The sequence below is a fragment of the Oncorhynchus gorbuscha genome, linkage group LG02 (genome assembly GCF_021184085.1).
Source record: "Oncorhynchus gorbuscha isolate QuinsamMale2020 ecotype Even-year linkage group LG02, OgorEven_v1.0, whole genome shotgun sequence".
NCBI classification, from domain to species: Eukaryota; Metazoa; Chordata; class Actinopteri; order Salmoniformes; family Salmonidae; genus Oncorhynchus; species Oncorhynchus gorbuscha.
This window is the reverse complement of record NC_060174.1, coordinates 77955153-77975681: the sequence shown is the minus strand read 5'-3', so window position 1 is coordinate 77975681 and position 20529 is coordinate 77955153. Positions and strand designations below refer to the sequence as shown.

Genomic DNA, 20529 nt, shown 5'->3' with positions numbered 1-20529 from the left:
TTTGTCAACCTCCTCCTCTACGTCCCTCGTATATTTTCTTAGATGCCAACTGCATCTCACTTCCTCGCTTTCTCTCTGCAACACAAAAGATTCACAAAAAGTTTCCATGCCTGCAACCTCAAGTGGTCTCTCAAAACAAAAAGTACACGACTGGAACGATATGAGGGGGCGATGAAAAATGCATGCAAACTAACAAAAACCGAAAACCACTGCATACCATTGTGGAAGAATGGAATGGACCCGGGCTTTAAGCTATCTCACCAACCGCTTTGTGAATGAGACAAGCACCCCCAACCGCCAACGCTATATAAGGCAATGAAATGTGTTTTGTTTCGATGTGCCCCTACTCTCCAGGGGGACGGGGATGCTCTCGCTCTCACGCTCGCTCTCTTCCTCGCTCGCTCGCTTTCTTTCTCTCTCTCTCTCTCTCTCTTTTTGAAACACCCGTTTTTTTTTCTTCAACTTATTATTTTTTTTTATCTCTGTAAGCCAGATGATACATCTGCCTCTGCTGTTGCTCGGCACTGATTGCGATTGCTGGCCTGTTGCGCTACGTATAAACCATGGTAAATATTTATTTTGAGATCATCAGTTGGGTAAATGAATCCATGAACAGTACGGGCCATCAGAGCCAGTGCTTTGTGGAGGCCGCTCTGGAAGGAGTTACTACATAGTGGATGTGGTTTAAGGTCAGAAAGTCAATGCCATTTGTGTTTCTGACTATGCTCATTGATTTAGTCTCAAATCCATCAAAGCTTCCTTCTCTCCTCCCTTCAGCTGCGAGAGGCAGCATTGCAAACAATAATTCTCTAAAGATTGCTTCCAAGCAGCTTTCTGTTTAGGGAAAATGTTCCATATGAATGTTCAAGAATAGTCTCGTTGGAATCCACATGCTTTTACAGGCATTCATCCACAAACGGATTTAGGGTTTAAGATGTTATGCTTTCCGATGCATTTACATCTTAAATCAAGGACTGAATGTCCTTAAGGATCTAAAGTGTGTACTTATTTGAATCGTAACTCCCAGTAATCCCTACTTGTTATTTTCACTCGTTGTCCTCATGTTGTAGAAAAGGTAAAGTTGTTATGGTTCAGTGTGCTTTCCGGAGGGGTGGGTGCCAGCCTGGTGGTTGCACTGCCCCAGTGAGGGCATAGGGGCCTGGGACTGGTCCACCCCCTCACACCTTGTGATCCAGGGGCCCATATAGGGCCTGATGTGATATGATGGGCAGGCCCTCCTATCCCCAGACTGGTTTAGCTGATAAGGGTGCAGACATGCGTTAAGGGCTGGGAAGATAACAGCACTCACCTAGGGAAGTGCTATATAAGATTCTTCCATCACAATCACCTCAGACTGATAAAGCTGTCAAAACGGTTTTGCCCTGACGTTTCCAAGGACGATCACCAATGGCTATCGCTATTTTCCCAAGCAGGTTGAAATGAAGAAAGAAAAAATGAAAGGAAAGTGAATGGTTGTAGTAGAGTTTCCCCTTTCCTCCTTTCTTAAAGTGTGACATCATTAGGAGTTATGTCTGACCCCACTTACTGAAGATACAGGAGTGATTAATGTTGGTCTGGGCTCCATCCTCCTACCACACACAGTAATATCCTGAGGTGTCTGAGGAATAGCTTTAATGCAGGTGCTTCTACACCTGCATTGCTTGCTGTTTGGGGTTTTAGGCTGGGTTTCTGTACAGCACTTTGAGATATCAGCTGATGTACAAAGGGCTATATAAATACATTTGATTTGACTTTAATAAACATTTTAAAAAAACATGGAAGTAGATGGAGGCACCATAGATTTGTGGAAATATCTCTGCGAGCTGGATTAGTTTTAAAACGAACCTATGGAGGGTCAGGCACTAAACCCACTAAAGGAGGCAGTTCCAGGAAGGCTCTGAGGGACTGCATACCTAAGCGTTTTATAGACTGTCCCATAAAGTTACTAAAATCTCCCACTTTCATCACCACAGGCCCCGTTCTCACTCTGCAACCATAGCCACTTTCCCCACTGCAACCACTACGAACTCCAACCACAAGTGGTTGTTGCATCATAAAAGGAGAGCCGAAGTTGCGTTTTCACTCATCCATATGTAGTCCATGGATTAATACCCAGAGCTGCTGCTCTCACATGGACCACATTCAAGCACAAGCAGTGGGTATGAGCTGCACTTGTGTAACACCCCTCCTCCCCCAAAAGTCAGATGATGTATGTAGCCTAGGTGACTTATTGGCAGACAATTAGCTGCCTTGTTCAGTATGGATGGAGGAATGGAGTTTTTAGCCTCACTGATTTAGCCAATTACCTAATTTGAGAAAATGGACTAAAGAAAGCAACAGATATGGGAAACATGAGTAAAGAGGGATGTGTATCTGAAAGGGCAGTAGCTCCACGCCACCCTACTTAATGTAAACTTTACTGAGAGAGAGACATGTTTAGACCTACAGTGGGGCAAAAAAGTATTTAGTCAGCCACCAATTGTGCAAGTTCTCCCACTTAAAAAGATGAGAGGCCTGTAATTTTCATCATAGGTACACTTCAACTATGACAGACAAAATGAGAAGAAAGAAATCCAGAAAATCACATTGTAGGATTTTTAATGAATTTATTTGCAAATTATGGTGGAAAATAAGTATTTGGTCAATAAAAAAAGTTTATCTCAATACTTTGTTATATACCCTTTGTTGGCAATGACAGAGGTCAAACGTTTTCTTCAAGTCTTCACAAGGTTTTTACACACTGTTGCTGGTATTTTGGCCCATTCCTCCATGCAGATCTCCTCTAGAGCAGTGATGTTTTGGGGCTGTTGCTGGGCAACACAAACTTTCAACTCCTTCCAAAGATTTTCTATGGGGTTGAGATCTGGACTGGCCACTCCTACGAAGCCACTCCTTCATTGCCCGGGCGGTGTGTTTGGGATCATTGTCATGCTGAAAGACCCAGCCACGTTTCATCTTCAATGCCCTTGCTGATGGAAGGAGGTTTTCACTCCAAAATCTCATGATACATGGCCCCATTCATTCTTTCCTTTACACGGACCAGTCGTCCTGGTCCCTTTGCAGAAAAACAGCCCCAAAGCATGATGTTTCCACCCCCATGCTTCACAGTAGGTATGGTGTTCTTTGGATGCAACTCAGCATTCTTTGTCCTCCAAACATGACGAGTTGAGATTTTACCAAAATTCTATTTTGCTTTGATCTGACCATATGACATTCTCCCAATCTTCTTCTGGATCATCCAAATGCTCTCTAGCAAACTTCAGACGGGCCTGGACATGTACTGGCTTAAGCAGGGGGACACGTCTGGCACTGCAGGATTTGAGTCCCTGGCGGCGTAGTGTGTTACTGATGGTAGCCTTTGTTACTTTGGTCCCAGCTCTCTGCAGGTCATTCACTAAGTTCCCCCGTTTGGTTCTGGGATTTTTGCTCACCGTTCTCGTGATCATTTTGACCCCACGGGGTGAGATCTTGCGTGGATCCCCAGATCGAGGGAGATTATCAGTGGTCTTGTATGTCTTCCATTTCCTAATAATTGCTCCCACAGTTGATTTCTTCAAACCAAGCTGCTTACCTATTGCATATTCAGTCTTCCTTGCCTGGTGCAGGTCTACAATTTTGTTTCTGGTGTCCTTTGACAGCTCTTTGGTCTTGGTCATAGTGGAGTTTGGAGTGTGACTGTTTGAGGTTGTGGACAGGTGTCTTTTATACTGATAACAAGTTCAAACAGGTGCCATTAATACAGGTAACGAGTGGAGGACAGAGGAGCCTCTTAAAGAAGATGTTACAGGTCTGTGAGAGCCAGAAATCTTGCTTGTTTGTAGGTGACCAAATACTTATTTTCCACCATAATTTGCAAATAAATTAATAAAAAATCCTCCAATGTGATTTTCTGTTTTTTTCTCTGTCGTAGTTGAAGTGTACCTATGATGAGAATTACAGGCCTCTCTCAACTTGCACAATTGGTGGCTGACTTAAATACTTTTTTGCCCCACTGTATGTGGTTACAGTCTCGTATAGAAGAAAGAAGTCTGTAGTCACAATTTTGAAATTGTGTTAAACCGGGAAGACAAGTCTTCTCAGATTTAAGCTCCGAAGATGTGTTAATGAATGAGAGGATGATTGAGGAATTCTAAGAAAGAAACATAGTAGGCTATAGATACATTTTAGACTGGCGATATGGCTGAATATTCCCATTTAAGTTATACATACTAGAGGAAGGGGATACCACCAACCCTCAGTTTACTTGTTCCCTAATGACAATTTAAAAGACCCCAGAAGTGGAGTATGAAAGATCACAGAGCATTTTGGCACCACTATGGGATTATTCACAGTCCTGGCCCCTTAAGACTCTTTGTGGCTTCCACCAAGTCCACTGATTCAGCCCAAAGCCAGGAGAACTCTGCAATCTGAGGCTACAAGCTGTGAAAATGCACTGTATGTTTTGGCAGGGGTTTTGGCGCCTTAATTGACAGAAGACTACACGTAGTGGTTTGGGGCAGGAATCTGCCTTAACATTATCTGGGTTAAGAAGTGCTGCAAACACAGGCCAGGTTGGGCAGCGTGTACTAAGGTTTCTCCTAGGGATTGACTAGCAGTGATTGGGGGGATGGAGATATGAGGAGTATGGAACAGCCCACTCCTGACAGAGGTGGAATGATGTGGCTGGAAAAATGGTGGGTTGGGGCATGGAGGGAATGGGGGCTGAAGTGGTCCCATTGAGGGAACATGGTGAAGGGGAATTTTAGTAACGAGAAATGAAAAGCACATCTCCATCAGGAGACCAGACCCCAAACCAGACGGTAGAGCCATTCATACTGTATATGAGAGGGACTGAATCGGGAACTGCCGGCCACACTGCCACATCTAACACTTATCTCCTATTGAGCGTGTCTGTAAATTAGACAAAACCAGGAAGGTCTCGAGTCTCTGACAATATTATTGCTAATGGCTGCCTTCCTCTTGTGTGTGTGTGAGAAGGACCCTCAGATCTCAGCCTGGTGTGATGGTTGTCTGTTCCTCTTAAACCATGTCGCTGGGGCTGCTGTGTTGTGGGGAGCAGCTTGGTCTCCCTCACTCCCCATGAGGCCTGGAGCTGTTGAAACCATACTTGGAGAGTTGATCAAGTCTGTGATTGATAGCTGCAATAAAGTTCTGGCTTGTCTTTTGGTATTGTTGTTATTGTTCCCTCCCTATCTCTCCAGAGAGGACAATGAATGAATGAATGGCATTAGTACCCAAAGGTTTTGGGAAAGTCTTCCGTGTTTGTGGTGAGTGTTTTATTAAATGGTCCGTTGAGGCTTCTCTCAGTGGTCTGACTTTAATACTCTCAGGTCCATAGGGCAACATTTGATCCTTAAATCGTGGTTAGATATATTAGAAAATAATAATGATTAAAATACTGGTGGGTTATTTGTGGTTAATGGGTATTTAAGAACTTGATTACGTCCCCTGAGTCTGTAGGAATACATCTGAAGACTCATTTTAATGAACTTTGTTCTTTCAATGTTCTCAATAACCGCTTTGTCCTTTGTTCCTTTGGAACCTTCATTAACTTTGAGACATTTGGAGACAACACGGCACAACAATGTAGATTAAACCCCGGTAAATCAGGAAGTGAAACAATGAGGGAAAGAAATCGTCGCCACAGAGTTAAGAACCCCATGTGGTCCATCATAACTCATACCTCCTCCCTCTGCCCTCCAAACAAACCTAACTAACATTAACAAATAGCACAGCAAATAAACACGCTAACAAGATGGCTGACATTACACTTTCCGGAGTGTCCGCCCTCTGTTCTTGTGTGTTTATTTATTTAGCCTACTGATATAAATCTGTCAGCATCACATTCAAGCATCCTCTATTATACAGTACATGTCTATTGAGTTCCTGAGGTGAAGAGCCTATCCTGATGTTATTCCTCCCTGTACTTTCCAGGCTCCACACGGCCCAGAGAGCCATCAAGCAGACCCAGGTGACCGTGCAGAAGATCGGCAAGGATATTGAGGAGAAACTAAGGACGACAACGGCCTGCACCAAGCGTGTGAGTCAGCCAGCAAAATACAGATCCTCCACTGATCTCTTCTCATCTGCAACTCATTCTCTTGCAAACCCATTATCTACGTCGTGCCAGTATCACGTGTTTATGTGCGAACTACAATAGTCAGTTAGTTAGATGAGACCTCTGGCTATGAGAACTGAAATATACTTATTTAAAGTGTATTTAAGATAATTGTGCTGAACCAGATAAGCAGCAGCAGCTACTCCTGTATTCAGCCAAAATGACCACCTCTAACCCTCTATTGCAGGGGGGCTTTTTAACAAGACACCCACGATTTGTCTCCAACCTCGTCTTTATCCTCGAGTCAAATCAAAACTAATAGAAAGCAAGCATATTAGACATTTTTAGAATTTGCAGCCACACTGCTGTGAAAATGGAGCGGTAAATCCTAGGTTTTGAATGTTGTGTTTATTGTAAGTGCACACTTCACAAGTTCCTGTTATAAAAGCCCTGGGGCTCTTGACACCTCCATGTTTTGGTTCTCAAGGTATATGCTACCCTATTACGTTAAAAGCAGATTTGTGCAGATAGGATTTAACCCCCCTGCCCCCCTCCTCCACAGCTTTCTTTTAAAGCAGGGATGGGCAACTTTGAGTTGGGTGGAGGAAATCTGAACTCTTCATGGGGGGCCGTAGTGGCTCATGTGTCTGCGTCCCCACATCCATACCTATACATGCAGTCAACTGATTTTTGCAATCAATCTATTTGTGCAGTTAAACTACATAACTCTCTTAACTAAATGCATTCAACCAGTAGCCAGGGCCGGCCCCAGCCTTTTGGGGGCCCTAAAATAAATGTGTTTATTGGGCCTCCCCTTGCCTGGCTACCCAGACTCCTTGCTACCACCAAATGTTACGTCACGCCCACAGAGGTTAGTTTCTTATCCACTATGAGTCTGGATCTGAGTACCTCCCCGACCCTTCACCGAATGCGAACACATTCAGGGCCGTCTGATTGTTCCAGAAACCGATGGGTTGTACCAGACCCAGTACACACGCAGTTTTGGTTAGAGACAATCCATTCGCTAATGACTTTGTTTTGTACAATGCCCCTCATGCCCCACAAACGACTTTAATGATGGCGGTTTCAGACTGAAGTATGTTGCGAACGACAGAGCAGTGGAAGAATTGAGTGTGAGTCGTCAGGCTAGGCCACTCTACGTCGTGGCAAAACCTTTTACTGGGCCCCAGTCTTGGCAATGGAGAGAATGTTACGTTTGAAAGTACATTTCCTGCAATTTTGCTATTGGGCGAAGAGAACATGTTGCAATTTCACAATACTTTTCATGCAATTCTACTCATTTTGCCATGGGCACAGAGAACTAATGTGCCGTTTTTAAAGCTTATTTCCTGTCATTTCACATATTTGTCCATGACTTATGACATCTGAGTGAGAGTGACTAACAAAATCAATGGGGGGCACCTGGAGGTCAGGGCCCCTGGGCACATGCCCTGCGTGCACAGTCAGTATTACTTCAATTTTAGGAAACTGGCTGGACTAAATTACCGATCTAAAAGTTCTTATCTGACAGGGCTCATTGAGTGACCGTCAGCGACTGCCAAAACAAGGACACCATATCTGTAGGAGTGTGGCGGCCGTCTGAGGAGACTGCTCCAACAGTCTCTTCTTGTTGTTCACCTCAACACCTCAGACATCTGTCACCCTCTATCTGTCCCTCAGCCTTTTGATATCTAAATGTTGTGTTCTTTACCGCTGAATTAGTCTGACTACTTACCAGCACCGTCAGGCAGTCCGGTGATGAAGGCCCACACACACACAGAGCACAACTCTCCTATTGAAACGGGCTTGTGGCTGGTACTTCACCTCAATGAAACATTCCAAGGCTTTTCAGAGTTCACCTCAGCTAATAAATCATGTTATACCTCCTTCAGATCAGCTCAGCCCCCGCTGCTCTCTCTGTGTACTGTAGCTTTGACCACTCCTTTTAATATCATTTTATTGAGTTAGTGGTTTCAAAAGAGGGGAGCATTGTGTGTGTCTTACACTGGGTCTCCCTCTCTGTGTGTGAATTCTCTCTGTTAGTATCCCTCTCGCCCTCAGTCTGCCCACGCCTTCTCTTGTCTGTGTGGGATCAAAGAGTGCAGAGGTGAGGCCACCACCACGGCCCACCGTGGCCCTTTCACCCTCTCACCCACACTCTGCCATTGATCTCCAGGGTTACGGCCAGGTTATTCCTCTGTCGCTGTTGACTCAGCTGACCGACAGTCTTTGATGTCCTGGGGCCCTTCAAACAGGCTGTAGGACATGCATGCACGTATGAAAGCACGCGCACACACACCATGCACACACACACACACAGGTAGGTGTGCATTTACGCACACACACACACTCACGCAAACACACACACGTGCATGCACACACATTCGCATGCACACAGACTACATACAGCGCGTGCGCGCACACACACACACTGGCACATATTCGCATGCACACACAGACTACATACAACACACACACATTGGCCACACCCTACCTATCAACTCTGGACCACAGGAGGGCAGTGGTTCGTGGTTAACACGCGAGCTGCAGCATTCCTGCACTCCATATGGGCTGTGACACTCAGGGAGATGGAGGTTTTATCTGGCCTGTCTGAGTGACTGACACCCGCTCTTTTCCTACAAAAGCCTCATAAGACCTCGTCGATAAGAGGCCTATCAGCGTTTACTCTGATCCTAGCTGCGATCGCCGTCTCTGTGTCTGTCTGTGTTTGTGTTTTGATACCACATGCTGCTCTAGACAACTGGCAAAATAAAGGTGCTCTAAGGTTAATTTTTGGTGGGTCTGAGGATGGAAGAATGCAGGACTGATTGGGACCATCATATCAAGCAGCCAGACTGGGAAAGGAGAGAGCTGCTCAGGCAGCTAACTCTCTCTCTGGCCTTCATGAACCTTTTCCTTGGTGGTGGATTATGATACCGATCAGAGGAATCGAAGGGGGTTTGAGATGGAGGAGGATGAGCGCTATTCGCTGTATACCTGTCGCAAGACCCACTGCTTGTTGTTTATTTATAAAACACTGTTAGGGCTCACTCCCCCCTATCTGATATACCTACTGCAGCCCTCATCCTCCACATACAACACCCGCTCTGCCAGTCACATTCTGTTTAAGGTCCCCAAAGCACACACATCCCTGGGTCGCTCGTCTTTTCAGTTCTCTGCAGCTAGCGACTGGAACGAGCTGCAAAAAACACTCCAACTGGACAGTTTTATCTCAATCTCTTCATTCAAAGACTCAATCATGGACATATTTACTGCTTTGCGTGATGTATTGTAGTCTCTACCTTCTTACCCTTTGGGCTGTTGTCTGTGCCCAATAATGTTTGTACCATGTTTTGTGCTGCTACCATGTTGTTGTCATGTGTTGCTGCCATGCTATGTGGTTGTCTTCGGTCTCTCCTGATGTTGTTGTTGTCCTTTTTTGAAACATATTTTTTATCCCAGCCCCCATCCCCACAGGAGGCCTTTCGGTACGCCGTCATCGTAAATAAGAATTTGATTTTAACTGACTTGCCTAGTTAAATAAATCCCTCTATCCATCCATCCCTCTCTCTCTCTCTCTCCTTTTATCTTCCCCACCTATGTGCCCAGCGAAAGAGCAAGCGCTGTTCTTCATTTGGGGTAGTACATCCAGGGCTGGAGGGGTCCTCCCAACAGGGTCTTAAATGAACCCCAGATATAGTGAGATGTTAGGGGCTGATGGGGAGACACCCTGTGGTGGCTGGACATGTTGACTAATGACCTGCATACTGAGCGCTCTATCCAGGTCTACCCAGGCCATGGAGCATGTGGTGAGCTAGATGTCACCTGACACTCTGTGTTAGGAGGGAGAGTCATCTGGTGTTGATGCCAGCACTGTGTGTGTGTGACCCTGAACCACCTCCTCCCAACACCAAAGCCTGCTAGGATACTTATGGTGTACTGTACAATTTCTGAGATGGTACCACATTTATCACGTCACCTCCACAATAGTTTTGTCTCATGATAATTTCTCATATGCCCCTTCCTTCCCTCCAATCGAGACCATCTGGAAACACACACAAACACACAGCACAGCTTCACTCTTACTGCTCTGACAGTCTGCAGTGTTTGATATGGTGATAGACTGGAACGTCAGGCTGTGTTTATTACCCTCATGGGGCTATAGGGCTACCCAGTCATTCACAGCAGGATTCAGTCTGTCTGTCCACTCAGATGTTTCACTGGCCCTGCCCCCTCCATCACCCCTGTGCCCTGCAGTTCCTCCCTCAGACATTATCAATCTACAGCCAACTGTCTACCGACCAGGGAAGAGAAGGGGTTATCGTCTACCTGGAATGGCCTTGGATGATTAGGACTGTCATACGATGCCTAACTGTAACTCAATGCTCCCCTCCCCACCAAGAAGGTGAAGTTAGGAAGACAAGGATGTTGGATAGTCTGAAGCTGTCAAATGAAAGGAGTGCTAAGAGGATGCTCCCTCTTCAGACTTTCTGACTCCAGTCTTGCTAAAGCCCTGCTAAAGACAAAGCCTGTCTTTACAAACACACTCTGCAGTGTAGGAGAAAACGCCAGAAATTAGGCTTGTCACGATACCAGTATCTCTATACTTGGCTGTATCGTGGCAAGGAAACAAAGCCTGAAGTGGATGTAGTTGTTTTTTTTTAGAAACAAACAGCATTATGTTGTCACATTTGTTTATTTGGCAAGCTATAGCACCCATACTTTACATGAAGTAGGTTTTTATAAGACCATAGAGTTTAGTCTAATTTGTGTTTTTTTTTTTTTTTGCCATGGAAAATCTGCTATCGTAGTGTCGCGATACTGGTATTGTGATAACCTTACTAGAAATGAAGCTCCCATCAGGACAAGTCTGTTGGTTAGTCTGCAGCTGACATGAATGAATAGGTGATGTTGGTGGTCTCTTATCTTCCTCTCCTCCTAGACTTTGACTCAGCTCTGATAAAGCCCAAGCCTTTCTTAACATACAGCCTTCAATGTAAGAGAAAAGGGCAGAAGTGAGGAAGTTCTAGTCAGGATGTGGCAGCTAAGGGCCCAGCCTCTCCTCTCCTGACTGCAGTCAGCTTTGCTCCAGGCCTTAGTGAGGGTTCAGCCACAATGTCCGTCCCAGAATGAACCCTTCCCTGCACACTCAGCCTAACCCATCGGCACAGATTCCTACCTCCACAAACGCATGTGCATCCTGCTCTTGTCCACAACTTCTATCAGATACCATTTTGCTGCATAACATCCTGGTCCTTCACACGGTATTGTTTCTCTCGCTTGACAGTGACCTTATCTCACTTTTGCCCTCTGCATGACGGAGATTTTACCGTAATTCTATTACCAAACTGTATCTGCACAGTTTTTCCAATAAATGTTAACAAAATATATGTATTTACTGTGTAAATAGTTGAAAGTAGTCATTGTGCATAGAGTTGTATGGTTTGAAATCAATGGGTTTTGTTTGGCATACACTACGATTTTTCATTTCAAAATGTAAGTGTAATTCCGTTACCGTGGAATTTCTCATGAGGATCTCAGATTTCTCTCGTGGAGGCTGATTTTAGGGGTTGTTTAGAAATAATTGGTTTGAGGCCCCGCCATAGATGGATAAAAGGACTCATCTTTGTATCTGTGCCATTGTGGCGTCTGTGATGGCGTAGGCAGCACCATTGAAGCAATCTCCATTTTGAAGTACTCCTCTTCATTTTCTTCTTCACGATTGACTGATCCATCCTGTCACCAGGAGGGATCAGCCAATGAAGTTGCAAGTCCCACTCAGTTGACTAAATGAAAATGGCGGAAGCCCTCAATGGTGCTGCCCATGCAAATATATTCTATTTATTATATAAATATATGATTTACTCCTCTGTCATTCTCTGTGGGCCCCACTTGTCTTTGCTCATCCAGGATTAATCGTGTCTTTTGGGTTTAGTAGAGGCGTATTGAATGAGTTCGTTACGTGATTGGCCCGAGATTACATGGTTTGTTCTAAAGGACCTAATGGGGGTATGGTGGTGGGCAGGGACAATTAAAAGCACTTGCTGTGGTGAATCACTGTGTATTCTGTCTCTTTCTGTTTATCCTTCCTTTTTCCCTCCCTTGATCTTTTGTCTCTTTTCTATCTCTTTCTTTTCAAATGTTTCTCTCTCTCCATACCCGCCTCTGTTTTCAGAAGAAGGAACGGGAGTGTATGCAGCTGCGTCTGGGAACGCTACGCAGTGAGCTGGAGAGACAGAGGAAAGCGCTGGGCCGGGAGACAGACCTGCGACAGAAGGAGAGAGCAGTGCTTCAGAAGAAAGGTAAATGGCATTTGGAGTTGCACCTTAAAGACACAATAGACAGGCATTTCCACATGGCCACAATTTTAAATAGCATACATTGTGGGACTGGGGGTTCACATGGGATTGTATTCCTAATACGTGCTTTACACAGGGTGCGTTCTAAACAGCACCCTATTCCCTATATAGCTCACACTACTTTTGGCCAAAAGTAGTTCAATACAAAGGAAGTATGTGGCCATTTGGAACGCAACCCACAGACAGGTACACTTTGGGTCAGCCAACAGCTTTTCTTGGTGTGCTCTACTGTATTTTACTGCATATTCCACTCCAAACATTTACAGTAGAGTACACTACAGCACCTCACATACAGGAAACCTCTTTCACTGTTGAACGCCTGGAGGCTCTGAGTCACTCCTTCACGGTGACTGTTTACCCTGGCCGTGTGACACTTTCAGACAGAGAAATGTCTTTGCCGGCCAGCCAAGTTGTCCTACCAGGGCCGGTAAAGTAAATCCTTTGCCTTTTATGGTGTCATTCAGCCAATTATATGGGTTGAATTAACTGCAGGTTGTATCATGTCTGGGATGGGTGGGTTTGTTTTATAGACCAGTTTACTGCTGCATATCTGGTATGTCCACAGGGAAATTAAACACCAAGCAGTGTTCATATCCACACCACCATACAATGATGGACACGCACAGACAGGTTCATGCACTCACACAATCAGACACGCATACATACATATACTGTACACATGCAAATGTATCATTCTCTCACTCTCTGACCCCCTCTCTCCACGTCCCTCCTTCTACCTCTTCTGTTTTCTCTGAACAGTCTGTTTTTGTATTTGTTTAACATCAGGGTAGGGTGGGTTCTGAGAGGACTTGGGTGGACTAAGGCTCTGAGGGATCCAAGCTCTGTGTTTGACCAAGGGGCTAGCTTAATTCTCCCTTCTGTTAATGATTGGCTGGCTGTCTGCACTGCAGCACATCATCCCTGCACACACTGTGTTCTTAACATCCAGGCTCACACACAGTAAGCCAACCAACCAACATGCATGGATGAACGCACACACACAGACACTACAAGGAGGGGTCAAGGAAAGGTTCTCTTTGTGTCCCTGTCCTGATGAATGGACCTTAATCCTCTGTCACCACTCAGACCACTGCTGGAGGGAAATCCTGGTCACAAATAGAGAATGTCCTTTGTGAAGAGAGGACAGGTGCTTATTTAAACGAACAAGGAAAAGTACCTGGTAGTAAGAGCAGGTTAGGTATGTATGGTTTCCATGGTAACACCATCATTTGACTCACCTCAGTGAACTACTAGGACCAGAGAGCATTGTCATTAGCTCCAGTCTCTGTCCACCCCATGCTACCCACTAGGCTACATTATATTGAGCTTTTCTGAAACCGTGTCGGAATCACATCTGCACTGTCTGTTTCCAATCCTCAGTCTTTTCTGTGAAATGACTGTTTTTCTGACGATCCCCTTTACTGTCAACAAATGGGGGAAAAACACAAATATACAGTACTGGGGTGGCGTGCGTGTGAGGGTAGTGATGGGTTGGGGGTTTCATGAGTCTTGTTTAATATTGCCACAGGTATGTGATGAATGCTATGAAGCTGGTAGACACTGTGCATGCGTGAGTGAGTGCGCCACGCTTGGCCACTATGACTGTGTGAAGATACAGGAGAGCACCAGGGTAAGTTAACAGGATGTCCAATGGCTGCTGATTTGCTGTGCTGGTGGACTGCATGCATCCCTGTGTGTGTCTATGCGTGTGTAAGAGGCCTGAGCAGAGCTGTAATTCTTTGTAGAGACAAAGCCCAGAGAAACCGGAGCATTATTTTAACCTTAACCCCCACAGTCCTCTGCTTAATCATGCTGTCCCAATTATTATTATTTTAACTCCTACTTCTCTTCTTTTCAACATCTTTCTTTCGTCCTTTAGAATGAACGGGCTCAGAGGGGTCACAATTTCCTCTCACCTAATGTTCCCATCTACCACCTTGAGCAGCTGTTATAAATTAGGGTGGTAAAAAGTATTTATCGCGGTTATTAACAGTAGTTATTTTCCCTCTCTGCCGCGGCACAGAGGCGACTGTAGGCCAATAAACGTCAGTGGCGGAGTTAGTTACCCAGAGTTAAGAGTCAGGATTTATAAAGTGGCGAGAGATGTGGGGGGGTATCTATCACTGGACTTAGCTCAGCTCTCTGGTCCCCCACTAAACCTATCAACAGTATACCCACAGTCACCAGCTCCCTCGGCTGCACAGCGACCATGTTGAATTATTGAGGGCGAGAGAGGGCGACTGTGACTGACATTTTTACTAATGAGTGATAGAGTGGTATTACTGGACTGGAGGGGGCCTATAAGAGCAGGTAGGAGCTACTTGAGAGACATCTCTTTCTCTTGTTATTTCTCTCGCCCTCTCTTTCAATCTCTTTCAGCCTTTTTCTCTCTCTACACTTAACATTGTGTGTGTGAGAGACTTGAAGGGGTTTGATGACGACAAGGCCGGTCTGTTGGATCGCTTTGTGTTGAAAACGATCTGCGTTCCAGCCTTCCAATTCTCTCGCTCTCACTCGCTCTCTCGCTGCCCCCCCCCCCCCCCTTGCACGGAGAGCGTGAGCAACCTCAAGATGTTCTCCAGGCCTTTCATCAGGGCAGAGGAGAGAAGGATGGAGAGAGTGTAGCAGGGCTGTGGAAAAGGAAAGGAGGGCTTATTGAAGGGCAGACTTCTTATTGAAGGGCAGACTTCCTGTCTTGTACCAACACAGGCCACAACAGTCACGTCCTCCATCGTTACACAGTAACACACCCTGTCCTTGCTTCATGATTTTATCCCCTTCTTCCTCCACATTTCCTTTGCTCTCTCTCCCTCCAACTCTCTCTTACTCTCTCCCCCCTCTCTCTCCCTCTACTCTTTACTGAGATGGAAAGAGGTAGCTCTTTATAGTAGGGTGTGTGGGTGTTTTTCCACCCGTGACATAGAGGTAGTGAAGGCGGATATTATTATTTTATCTCTGAAGGGCGAACACAACAACATTGGAGAGTGGTGAAAGATCAACATCTCTAAAGCTGTGTGACGTAGCCAAACAGCACCACAGGGTAGCCCTCCACACACACACACATTTTTACACAGTCTCCATTTGTTTTAGTTTGGCAGCAGAGGCTTGATGCCTAGGAGACTGGGGTGGAGGGGTAGTAGTGGTGCTTCCATAAAAGCCAGGGCAAGCTAAGGGCCTATGCAGGTGAAGGGGGCCTTTAGAAAGCTGTTTTCAAGTCTTTGCTTAAACCAAAAGGGCTGGCTATTCTGTTCCATTCCAGACAGTAATTCTTATCATTCTTAATCTGATGAAAATTTGGCCCTGGCCTCCGAACCTCCCCTTCGCTTATCCTCCATGTACCCCCCCCCCCCCCATATCCTCCCTGCCACCCCGCTTTGGTGTTTCTGTCTGGGCATAACAACTTTGACATGTAACATGAAGTGGAAGAGCGGGTCATTTGAACCAACTGGGTTTGAAGTTGTGTGTATTGGAGCAACTCTATCTGTGCTGCGTTCAGCCTGTCAACAGTGGTGTACATGGGATGGTTTGGAGGGAGTTGGGGTTTGTATTTATGCTTCTCTTTATTTGACTAAATGTTTATTTACAAAAGTAAAACAAATCCTGCCATCATTATTCATGTGTAGCTGGTTTATGTGCTGTGTGTGGGGAGTTTCTTTTTTTTCCTGATCAAAGTAGCAGTGTGAAGTTACCGGTGTTTAATGGAGAAGGCATCAAACCAACAATTTCTACCAGTATGTGTTTCATGTGCAACCAGAGGAAAAAACTCTAGACCACCTTTACTCTACACACAGAAACGCATACAAAGCTCTCCCTCACCCTCCATTTGGAAAATCTGACAATAATTCTATCCTCCTGATTCTTGCTTACTAACAGAACCTAAGGCAGGAAGTACCAGTGACTTGCTCAATACCGAAGTGTTCTCATGACGCAGATGTTAACCTACTGGACTGTTTTGCTAGCACAGACTGAAATATGTTCCGGGATTCATCTGATGGCATTAAGGAGTATACCATCTCAGGCTTCATCAATAAGTGCATTGATGACATCGTCCCCACCGTGACCGTACATACAGTGCCTTCGGAAAGTATTCAGACCCCTTGACTTTTTCCACATTTTGTTACATTACAGCCTTATTCTAAAATGGATGAAATAAAAAATACATCCTCAGCAATCTACACACTATACCCCATAATGACCAAGTGAAAACAGTTTTTAATACATGTATTTATTCATACAAATGTATTAATAATAAAAAACAGATCCGTATGTAAATAAGGTATTCTGACCCTTTGTGATGAGACTCTAAATTGAGCTCAGGTGCATCCTGTTTCCATTGATCATCCTTGATGTTTCTACAACTTGATTGGAGTCCACCTGTGGTAAATTAAATTGATTGGACATGATTTGAAAAGGAACACACCTGTCTATATAAGGTCCCACAGTTGACAGTGCATGTCAGAGCAAAAACCAAGCCAGGAGGAATATTTGGTGGAGGATGGCTGGCTCCAGAGAGGATGGCTGACTTTTTACATGCTCTTAACCAACTGTGCTATGTTGTTAGTTTTTTTTTTTACATTGTTTGTAACTTTTTTTTAAAATATATTTTTAAAAACTTATTTTATACATAATGTTGCTGCTACCATCTCTTATGACTGAAAATAACTTCTGGACTTCAGAACTGCGATTACTCACCTCAAACTGGAAGAAGCTTTTTCCTTTAACGAGTCCGACGAGAAGGATTTACTGCTTTCCCGGGAACAGGCCCAAATCTCCGTCATTTGCGTAAAGAAAAGACTGAGAATAAGGGGGCGGAGGTCAGGGAGCCGTCTGCAAACTCGTAGGCGAGCGAATAAACCTTCACTACAATCCATTCTATTGGCCAATGTGCAATCATTGGAAAATTAAATCAGTAACCTACTATCAAGATTATCCTACCAACGGGTCATTAAAAACTGTAATATCTTATATTTCACTGAGTCGTGACTGAATGAAGGCATGGATGATATAGAGCTGGCAGGATTTTGCATGCACCGCCAGAGCAGAGAAGCTACGTCTGGTAAGCCAAGGGGTGTGTGTGTCTATTCGTCAATAGCAGCTGGTGCGTGATGTCTAATATTAAAGAAGTCTCGAGGTATTGCTTGCCTGAGGAGTACCTTATGTAGACCACACTTTCTATCAAGTGAGTTCTCATCTATATTATTCATAGCCGTCTATTTACCACCAAGTAACTCTATGCCATAAGCAAACAAGAAAATACTCATCCAGAAGCAGTGCTCCTAGTGGCCGGGGTGGCCGGGGACTTTAATGCAGTTAAACTTAAATCCGTTTTACCTCATTTCTACCAGCATGTCACATGCAACCAGAGAAAAAAAACTGGAGGATGCTACGCTACAGAACTGTTTTGCTAGCACAGATTGGAATATGTTCCGGGATTCATCCAACGACATTGAGGAGTATACCACCTCAGTCATCTGCTTCATCAATAAGTACATCGACAACGTCATCCCCACTGTGGCGGTATGTACATATCCCAACCAGAAGCCATGGATTACAGGCAACATCTGCATCGAGCTAAAGACTAGAGCTGCCACTTTCAAGGAGCGGGAAACTAATCCGGGCTCTTATAAGAAATCCCACTATGCCCTCAGATGAACCATCAAACAGGCAAAGTGTCAATACAGGATTAAGATTGAATTCTACAACACCGGCTCTGACACTCGCCAGATGTGGTAGGGCTTGCAAACTATTACGGACGGAAAGCCCAGCCGCGAGCTGTCCAGTGAAATGAGCCGACCAGATGAGCTAAATGATATTTACGTGCACTTCAAGGCAAGCAACACTGAAGCATGCATGAGAGCACCGTTCCTATTCCGGATGACTGTGTGATCATGCTTTCCGTAGCCGATGTAAGACCTTTAAACAGGTCAACATTCACAAGGCTGCAGGGCCAGATGGATTACCAGGATGTGTACTCCAAGCATGCTCTGACCAACTGGCAAGTGTCTTCACTGACATTTTCAACCTCTCCTTGACAGAGTCTGTAATACCTAAATGTTTCAAGCAGACCACTATAGTCCCTGTTCCCAAGAACACAGAGGTAACCTGCCTAAATGACTACCGACCCGTAGCACTCATGTCTGTAGCTATAAAGTGCTTTGAAAGGACTATTATGGCTCACATCAACACCATCATCACAGAAACCCTAGACCCAACTCCAATTTGTGTAATGCCCCAACAGATCCACAGATGATGCAATCTCTATTGCACTCCACACTGCCCTTTCCCACCTGGACAAAAGGAACACCTATGTGAAAATGCTATTCATTGACTACAGCTCAGCGTTCAACACCATAGTGCCCACAAAGCTCATCACTAAGCTATGGACCTTGGGACTAAACACCTCCTTCTGCAACTGGATCCCATACTTCCTGATGGGCCGCCTCCCGGTAGTAAGGGTAGGCAGCAACATATCAAGAAGATGATCGTGGACTACAGGAAAAGGAGGACACCCCCATTCTCATAGACTGGGTTGTAGTGGAACAGGTTGAGAGCTTTAAGTTCCATGGTGTCCACATCACCAACAAACTATCACTCCAAGACAGTTGTGAAGAAAGCCTATTCCCCCTCAGGAGACTGAAAAGATTTGTCAATGGTCCTCAGATCCTTAAGTTCTACAGCTCCACCATCAAGAGCACGCTGACCGATTGCATCACCGCCTGGTATGTCAACTGCTCGGCCTCTGACCGCAAGGCTCTACAGAGGGTAGTGCATATGGCCCAGTACATCACTAGGGTCAAGCTTCCTGCCATCCATGGCTTCTATATTAGGCGGTGTCAGAGGAAGGCCCTAAAACATTGCCAAAGACTCCAGTCACCTTAGTCGTAGACTGTTCTCTCTGCTACCGCACGGCAAGTGCTAACGGATCGCCAAGTCTAGGTCCAAAAGGCTTCTTATGAGCTTCCAAGCCATAAGATTGCTCAACAGCTAATCAAATGGCTACCCAGACTATTTCCGTTGACCCTCCCCCCATTTTTTTGTGTTATGCTGCTGCTACTCTATCTATGCATAGTCACTTTACCCCTACCTACTTGTACATATTAGCTCAATTACCTTGACTAACCTGTGTCCCCGCACATTGACTCGGTACCAGTACCCCCTGTATATAGCCTCGTTATTGTGCTCTTAAACATTTTCTTAACTAACAATGCAGTTAAGAAAAATAAGAGTTTTAAGGGCTGGTAAGTAAGCATTTCATGGTAAGGTATTTGGTATTCTGTTGTATTTGGTGGATGTGACAATGTTTTGATTTGAACAATCACATTTAGATACTAGTGCAAATTAACAGAACACACCTGGTAATTTACCACCTCATTTTCTCTCTCTCCCTGTTGCTTTCATCTCTTTCGCTATCACTCTCTGTCTCTCTCAAATTCATTGCTCCTTTCTTTCCCTCTTTTCTCTCTTCTCGTATTCCTCTCTCATCCTCCCTTCTCATTCTCTAGAGGAGTCATTCTCCACCAAACACCGGAGTCTGGAGCTTGAGAGGGAGTTGTTAACAGAGCAGCAGAAAGAATGCACTGCCAAAAGGTAAGTGTCAACCTGTAATTAAAGTATATCTTTTTACACACACACACACACGCTCCCAGTTCGTTCACCGTGCCATCTGCTAGAAATTACCCAAGCCCCACAGAATGGCGTGTTCTAATATGCTGTCAATGGTTCTAAATGCTGTGGGGAGATTACAGCCTGCTTACCAAGAGGGGATGTTGGCTTAGCGCTGCCTATTTGTGTTTTTAGCCTGAACGAGAGTAAGCAGATTGCGTCAAAGACCAGTCTGATGCCTTTGCCTGCAGGGGTGCACACTGTGTCGACCCTGTATATACACAGTTTGGTTGTCTGGCTACCTGGCAGTGATGGGACCAGAACAGGAGTAAAAGCACAATGCTACAGTATAAACACTAGCTGGCTGGGCAGCATGAAAAGATCCCCACCAATGCATCATGTAAACAAGGAAATTGACTTTGACTGGAAAAATGTGTATGTATGGTTCAGTAGGTGGAAAAAGTGTTTGTTAGAGAGAGTTGCTGAGTTCATGTAATAAGCAGGTTCCTG

The 20529-nt window shown here is 45.0% G+C and overlaps 1 protein-coding gene across 1 annotated transcript in view; it reads left to right on the top strand.

The window, feature by feature from the left end:
- Positions 1–20529, top strand: part of LOC124010405 (UV radiation resistance-associated gene protein-like) — a 133277-nt gene that overhangs the window by 19275 nt on the left and 93473 nt on the right. The window contains exons 7-9 of the mRNA XM_046322815.1: positions 5935–6040; positions 12234–12360; positions 19920–20004. Coding sequence (XP_046178771.1) covers positions 5935–6040; positions 12234–12360; positions 19920–20004 — 318 coding nt within the window. The remainder of the gene's footprint in view (positions 1–5934; positions 6041–12233; positions 12361–19919; positions 20005–20529) is intronic.